General features: G+C 39.4%; 1 protein-coding gene across 1 annotated transcript; it reads right to left on the reverse strand.

The window, feature by feature from the left end:
* Window positions 1–2,522: 2,522 nt before the first annotated feature.
* LOC108677774 (sulfotransferase 1C4-like) lies at window positions 2,523–7,447 on the reverse strand. Its single transcript, XM_047881698.1, has 7 exons — window positions 7,265–7,447; window positions 6,803–6,948; window positions 5,708–5,831; window positions 5,382–5,449; window positions 4,339–4,487; window positions 2,704–2,870; window positions 2,523–2,594 (listed from the first exon to the last, which is right to left on the reverse strand). The coding sequence occupies exons 1-7, from the start codon at window positions 7,445–7,447 to the stop codon at window positions 2,523–2,525; spliced, it is 909 nt and encodes a 302-aa protein (XP_047737654.1).
* Window positions 7,448–8,233: the final 786 nt, after the last annotated feature.

The following is an 8,233-nucleotide window of genomic DNA, read 5'->3' on the forward strand; positions in this document are numbered from 1 at the left end:
ACTCTGTATTACCACCCCGTATACAAGATACGTTATCTGGACTTATGTGTCTTACTTATCCCTCACTACCTTAGTCAACGAAGAACCCGATCCTCAGGTAGAGCTTAATATAACAAGAGCTCAATATCATAGTTTGTATAGTTAATTTACAACCTGTGACACTTTCCTTGTTATTTAATTTCCAATTGTACCAAAATTGAATATTAGGTTTAATAAATTATTTTTTTAGTCTACCTGCTCAGGGCTGGAAAAGTCTTACTTTTTTCTGAACTATCGCCGCTCTAATATCATATAATTTCAGTAGGTATGAATTCTTGCAGCTTTAATGTCATGTGTTTTTGTTTGATTGAAAAAAATTGCTGTTTTCACTTCGCAAACATGTCGGATCATAAAATTTTTAACTTCCACAATCCGCAGTACTTCAACGCTCCCGCCAAAATATCCTGCCGAACTTAATAACAAGTCAACCGTCAACCCAAAGCAAGGAAAACATTCCCTTGAAGATCGCAAAGTTGCGGTCACGTCAGAGTGGTCTGACTGCATTATCACGTGTTCAGTTGAGTGACTGTTAAGAAAAATATTAGGCTTAGAGTACAGACTGCAACCATTAGACTTAGAGTTATCAGACCCTAGCGCCAACTTGCAGCCAATTAAATCACCAACCACCGCACCACAATTTTACAAAGCGTCTGTTCACTCTGTCTGAGACTCTAAGCGGTGGAGACATTGGTTACTCATAGGAGCACGTCGTCACCGGGAGCAGATATTAACGGACAAAAATATCACCGTCATACAATCATCGTAAACTATGATTTTGAGCTAACTTAACTTGAGCCGTTTTGAGATATAAGCCTTAAAATGTTACCATAATAACTACATTTTAGTGACTTTCAGTTTGAGAAATTTTATTCAAACCTTCTAATACTATGAAATACTATGAACGTAAAATTACGTAATTTAACGATGCCTGGAAGTCATATTCGATCCGCGGCCTGGTGGTGCACGGCAGGTGGTGGTCAAGGCCGGAAGAGGACGAAGCCAAGTGGTGCACGGCTGATTGGTGTAGGTCAGGAGAGATCCAAGGCGTTCGATTCAGGGCTTATTGGTGCACAAAATTGGTGGTGCACGGCTGCGCTCCCGTAATGCTACAGTTCTGAATGCATGGAGGAGTACTTCATTTGGTAAACAATAAATATTATATGATATAGTGCAATTAATAAAATATGATAATATAGCTCTGTCAACTCTGTTAATCGCTTATTTCTAACCACCCGACCATCTTGCCTTATTGGACTAAAATTTACACAACAAGCAAAAGGTCTCGAATCCATAAGTCACTGCTTCAATCTTGGGCATTTCACGCCTTTGGAGACTATATTAAAATAGGCTATCAAACAAAAATAGTGTGATTATAGAAAAAAATATATTTATCCCATTCAGAATTACAAAGAAATTACCAAACTAGAGGCTCACTAAAATGCTGCACAGTTTTGATTTTAAATCTTCCTCAAACTGCCGCAAAAATTCCATATATTTTTAATAAATAAAAGTACAAGAAGAAGAATGCCGTACAAAAATAAGAGCACAATCACCCACATGATGCTAAAGCTTGATGATATAAATTTAAACAGCTACGTTAGGGAAACAAATTTACGTTCAAGGTTATTACTTTTAAAGATATCTTCGATTCAGTTCGAATAAGAACAGTACATTAAATAAATCATTTCATTACAACATTTCTCGAAATTTTAGAGACTTGGTAGGTAATCAGTCGTATTTGAAGTCGATTCCATGATCGGTGAAATTTTTCTTGATCCAGAGGTCGAGTTTGGCGTTCTGTTCTGGAGTTATCTTGTCCCTCCAGGTGCCAGCCTTGCCTAGAAAACATTATATAAATATTAGCTAAAAACTTTAGGCTGATTAAATAATCATTAACCATAATTATATGCTTAATTAGAAACTATTGTACATAGTTAAATGCGACTTAGCTGTGCTTGGTTCACAGATGCAGAAAATTCTGGACGCGTTAATGTGTTATAGAACAGTAAAATGTAATTGAAGTTTCCTGATACATTTCAAATCCATAATTTTGAAATGAACGATAAAATCGTTAAAAAATTCATTAAAAATGGTAATGCTGCAAGTAAATTCTCATCCATAATTACTTAAGAATCGGTGAGAAATGCAGTCAAAAAATATCAGGATAATTATGTTTTGGTCACAGGACTTGTTCAGGATTTCGGCGGACTCAGCCCTCACCCTGCCTGATGAACAATCCTTCCTTGTTTCCCTCGTCCATATTGTAGACAGTTTCGTTAAGTTTCCTCGATTGGTCCTTCTCTTGCATGGTCCGGAAGCTGGTTGTCTGCAAAATCTGAAAAAGTACGTAACATTCAGAAACTTTTAAGCGACGAAAAAACATTCTGCATTTTATTTTTATTTTTTAATATTATTTAAATGATATATCTCAGTCCTGCCTGGAACAAGTATTATATCTTGAAAGTTGTTGACCTGTTCACTCATTAGTAGCAAACATCAAAAGCATTTGAATGAGTGATAGTGAGTGAGTGAGTGAGTGAGCGAGCAAGTGAAAGCTGGTAAATGAGTAAATTGAGTGATAGCGAATGAATTATAATTAGTATGTGAGTGATATAGAGTGCTGCAGTGATATAAGTGAGTGATATAGAGTGCTGCAACACTCACGTTGTCGAGCCGCTTGTCCGTAAGGCCGGTGCCCAAGAAAGCGTCGAGCTTCGTGAGCTGCTGGCGGGTGTCTGCCTTGAGCTCCTCGAACGTCGTCATGAAGAAGTTGGGGTGGTGGCGTCGGGACCACGCCTCCTTCAGGTGCTGCCCGTACGGGCTGTATAACACTGAAAAAACGGTCATTATACCGCAATTGCAGGATACTATTATGAATTGAGTGATATTCTAGTGATAAATTGAGTGATTCTTCACAACACTGTAAATACACTCTCTAAATGGGACGCCTGTCGGAGACCACCACTGCCGTGCATCGAATGGAATGGACTATCATGATCCCTTACCTCAAGGAAAGAATAAGTGGATGCCTATAACACTTCTTGACTGTAACATTATTAGCCGCAAGTCACCAGAAAGATCACATCCACTGAATTAGATCAATCGGACCACAGGAAAGTAGCCTGACGTGGAATGGCCCAGCATCGTCTGCCAAGACGCGAAAAAAGTTTTCACCACCCGGACGGAGCGCGCCGGAGCCGTCCGTATTTGCCCGTGTGTCGAATCAGCCGACGGTCGAACGGCCACGAGTCGTACGACGATAAATTTTGAAACAGAACTATGCTATCTGGAACCTAACCCCAGATGCTGTGACCTAAAAGTTACGTTATTTAGCGAAGCTGCGGAAGTCGCTCGTCGAAGGACGATAGATTTTGGAACAGAACTATGCTTTCTGAAACCTAATCCCGGATGTTGTACGCGAAAAGTGACCGCCTGGTGGTGCACGGCAGAATGCATGCCACCAGATTTGTGCACCACACAGCCTTGAAAGGAACGCCTAGCAAATTTCCGGATGACTACCAATCAGCCGCGTATTAACCCTGCCGTCAGTAACCAGCCCATGGGCCATGGCAGCACCTTTCTTTAAATATTAGGAGCTTTACGCCACCATATTCTGAAGCGAATAGCCCAGAGAGTAATGGTTGTCCATCACTGAACGTTGCATCGAATCATCACTTCATACTCTGACTTCAGCTCGAACTGTAACTAGCGGACAACGGACTGCGACCAACCAGCCCAGCTCGCCAGTTGAACTGCATGCATCCTGCCGTGAACCACCAGACGGTCACTATCAGCTCACCATATCCTGTGGTTAGGTTTCAGAAAGCATAGTTCTGTTCCAAAATCTATCGTCCTCCGACGAGCGACTTCTGCAGCTTCGCTAAATTACGTAACTTTTAGCTCACAGCATCTGGGGTTAGGTTCCAGATAGCATAGTTCTGTTCCAAAATTTATCGTCGTACGACTCGTGGCCGTTCGACCGTAGGCTGATTCGACACACGGGACAGATACGGACGGCTCCGGCGCGCTCCGTCCGGATGGTGTACCTTTTTTGCGCGTATTGGCAGACGATGCTGGGCCATTCTACGTCAGGCTACTTTCCTGTGGTCTGATTGATCTAATTCAATGGATGAGATCTGTCTGGTGGCTTGCGGCTGATAATGTTACAGTCAAATAGTGTTATATAGGCTACGTTCTTGAGGGAAGGGATTACGATAGTCCATTCGATGCACGGCAATGGTGGTCTCCGACAGGCGTCCCATCACCTTACAACAGCACCAAAACATGAATGAATCTCACGCAAATCTTCCACGAAGAGGTCAACAAATTCATCCTGAGTGCCGACGAAGTTGTGCATTTTCGTGAGCTTGTAGTGGTGCTGAGCGGACAGTACCTTATCCTTGGGATTACGTGACACGTAAACAACCTGTGGGGTCAATGGGAATAGTAAATCACGCGTTTTAAGTAATGCCTACATCTCAATAGGTAAATCAGGCTTAATAAGTTGATGTAGTACATAGTTATTTCAAACTATTTCAAACAATCGTCAGTCCTGAAAAGATCCGGTCAAATGACACGATTTTAGATCTTCTGTCTGAAGTTCTGTGAACAGGTCACGAAAAGAATCGGCGACTGGCCACATCAGGCCTACTCTTCAGCGCCGACATCACTCTGTTATGTATGTTATCACTATGCTATGAGGGGCTGCCTGCATCACCGTCTAAAGACGATGCTTGTACGTAGTCAACTTACAACACATTCTTGTGAACACCATACGTTGTGCAACACGCATATTTAAAAATATGCATTCAAAGCAATAGGAGAGATAAGACGAGGTAACGATCTGATCTATTAAATGTCTGGTTGTTAGTTTGTTGCAAGATCTTCATTTAAAAGATTCGTGAATTCGTCGTACAAAGATTATATATAATTAAGTGCATAGTGAAATATCCTACTAATTAATCTCAAGTATTGAAATTTAACTGTCAGGCATTAATTATTACCGATTTGATGCAAGCTGGTCTGACCATTCATTTCGAATTGTAATTTTACAATTATTATGGAATCATTTTCTTATTTTAGCTCAGATGAATGGAATGCATTACAATTATGAACTGAATTTTAGAATTTCCTGTGAGGTTGGCGAAGGAATCAATGTTATACTCAAAGAAATGAGTTTGAATTGACCATATTTTGACGTACTTCTTGCTCCAGAATGGCACATCATTACCATTTTGGCTCGGCAAAAATGGTGTATCAGTAATACGTGCAAAAAGAGTGTCACTTTTTAGACAACATGACTAACGCATTTTTCTGATTTCACCTTGCATATGTCCAGTAGATTCTTGGGCAGCATGGAAAAGGGCAGATGAGTCTTGATAGTGCGAGGCTTTCTGTGGGCTTCAGCTACCTGAAAAATATTTAAAATTCTTCTGTTATTCAAAGTGCAAAGCGTAAATCTCTTTTATTTCAAAAAACATACACGCAAATAATCGTTGATTTTAATAAAGTGTTCTACATGCACCGAACGGGTACCTAAGGCAACTTTTATAAAACTAAGATTAAACATTTCAAATTTGTTTTGTTTTCACGAAAATAATTTTTGCATTTGGTTAGAGAAGTAATATTGTATAAATCGTAGGAATAATCCGTAATTATTTTGCTGCACCTGGAACATAGTCCAATTTCGCCAGTGCTGGTCAAGATCCTTGACGTATTTTTCGATGCCCTTCATGAAGACGGACATCACAGCCACGTCGATCTGCAATCCGGGCACGAAAAGCATGTCCATCCTGCGCACCCGACGAATAAACAAGCCAAAGAATCATGACGAAATTGAACGAAAAATGAATGGGTCATATTATCCAAATAACGACTTACTTCCTTACCCACAGTGAGCGAACGTTGCGCTGTTACGCATTTTTGCCGAGCCAGATTGGGTCAAGATCACCCACACAAAGGTAAAAAGTGCATCAATGTTTCGACAATGTTCCTATTATTTCTTTGAACTTAGCTAACTAAAAACACAAATATTGGTTTCATAGGCATAACAAATTTCCACTAGAGAAATGTAAAAAGAAAAGAGGACGATTTTGCAATCATAACTAACAAGACCGTGATGTCATTAAACTCCATGTGTTTAATTAGTATGCAATTTCTATGTAATTTTCATTAAAAATATCTATTAAACACATTTACGAAGTATTTCAATATCTATCATAGTATCTATCTATCATATCTAAAAGTTCTATCATATTAAATTTTACCAATTCATTGGACGTTTAAAAGGTATTATCAAGCGAATATAACAATATAATAATCGAAACTGTTTCTGGTGCATTTTTTGTTGGTAAAGCACAAAAACCCAATGATAGTTTCTGGGTACTTACAGCTATAAGTACAAAATACACGACCTGAATGTGATTTATTGCCCAAATATAGTTTCTTGTTACCATTTCCAGCTATATAGGTACCAAGTACACGACCTGAATGTGATTTATTGTTAGTAAAACCAAAAGATAGTTTCTTAACATTTCCAACTATAAAGTACGTAGGAGGTATACAGCCTGAATGTGCTTTCTTATTCGTAAAACCCAAAGATAGTTTGTTCGCATTTCCAGCTATATGTACAAATTAGACGACCTGAATGTGATTCATTGTTAGTGAAACCCAGAGATAGGTTCTTAGCATTTCCGGCTATAAGAAGGAAAGTTACAGCCTGAATGCTAGTCACAAATTAGCCCCACTGGGCCACTAATCTCACTCAAGGTAGGGGCTGCGTACGAAGAGTGCGTCATCAGCGTCTGGGTTGTCAAGGTCTGGGTTGTTCCTCATGTTCCAGACGATCTCCTGGCTCCATGTGGTACCACATTTAGGGTATGTCATCACCACTACATCGTCAGGTCGAAACTGCAATATATCAGTTATTTCAGTGGAGATATTCTAAGTGAAACAGTTTTTGTTTTCTGTGCATAGTAAACTGCCATAAATTACTGTTAAACGATGGGTCATTTTCATCGCGAAATATGCCACATATGATGAAAGATGCCACATCAAATTAGGATTAAAATTTCATGTCCGAAATTTGTGAATAATGGTTATGGAATAAGGTTAAATTGTTAATGGAATAAGGAAATAATGGTTATTCCAAAATACATCGCAAATTAATATGAAATTAGACCAGTAATAAAAATCTTCATAGTTGGCGCAAGCGAAACCCCCAAACCTTGAAGTTGTAGACCTTCTCGTGAATTTGAAGAAAGCTACGAAGTAAAACCCAGTTGTGGGGCCTCAGCAGCACCACGTCCGCCCAGGGCCCCGGTAGCAGCTTGTCGATCTTCTCTTTAGTGGCGCAGTCGACCTCATGCACCGTGTGGCCGCTGGCTATCTTAGTGCAAACCTCCGACATATTGATTTCTATAGCAACAGTTACATGGAAAAGAGGAAATCTGAACGTGAGTTCGACTGTATCACATTGCTGTAATAATTAAGAAATATCCGTCCATGTATACCTCTGCTGATCCAAATTACTTAGCGTCATTCGTGCCAAAGTGACCGAGCCCGAATAAAGCAACTAAGATACCTTTTCTGAACTATTCAACTAAGCCCACTGTTTCTCCGGCACTCGTCAAAAAGGCGCTTTAGCTCTTCTAAATACTGAGTATTACTTAACTATTGTTAGAACTAGTACGAGTAACACCCAATTAGATAATATTATTACCAATTAGATAATACCCAATTAGATATACCCAATTAGATAATATTATTTAAGACACGCGAAATTACGTTGATCTATATACTGTTGTTACTTTTCGATCGACTCAAGTTAATTGCATTTCAATGTAATCTTTCCAATTAGTTGATACACAGTCTTAATTTTTTAGATTTTCAATTAAATGACTGACTGCTATTTTGTGGGGTTCTAATTCTCTAGTTGTGTAGGAGTTAAAGTTGTGTTATTCTTGATTACCTAATGAGTAGGTTAGTTTTTACTAATAGCACCTAGCTAATCAAAGGATAACTAGGGATAGACACTTCATGCGCGTAAAAGCCTCTAAAATACAACACAGCAAAGCAGTGTCGCTACGAGTACAAGCGAGTATTGATAGAGCGGCACCTGATCAGCAAGAATTACAGGGTTACACACTTCCAGTTCATTTATGCTCATGGTAAAAAAAAACGTTCTCTGATGAAA

The sequence above is a fragment of the Hyalella azteca genome, unplaced genomic scaffold (genome assembly GCF_000764305.2).
Source record: "Hyalella azteca isolate HAZT.00-mixed unplaced genomic scaffold, Hazt_2.0.2 contig8631, whole genome shotgun sequence".
In the NCBI taxonomy this organism is placed as follows: domain Eukaryota; kingdom Metazoa; phylum Arthropoda; class Malacostraca; order Amphipoda; family Hyalellidae; genus Hyalella; species Hyalella azteca.

Bases quoted from the DNA above. Each gene is read 5' to 3' on its own strand.
- LOC108677774 (XM_047881698.1), bottom strand. From the start codon at position 7,447: ATGTCGGAGGTTTGCACTAAGATAGCCAGCGGCCACACGGTGCATGAG. The intron at 4,488-5,381 runs TCTACTGGACAT...AACGCGTGATTT, and splicing joins TTTTCCATGCTGCCCAAGAA to ACTATTCCCATTGACCCCAC. The intron at 2,871-4,338 runs GTGAGATTCATT...CCGTTTTTTCAG, and splicing joins CCTCTTCGTGGAAGATTTGC to TGTTATACAGCCCGTACGGG.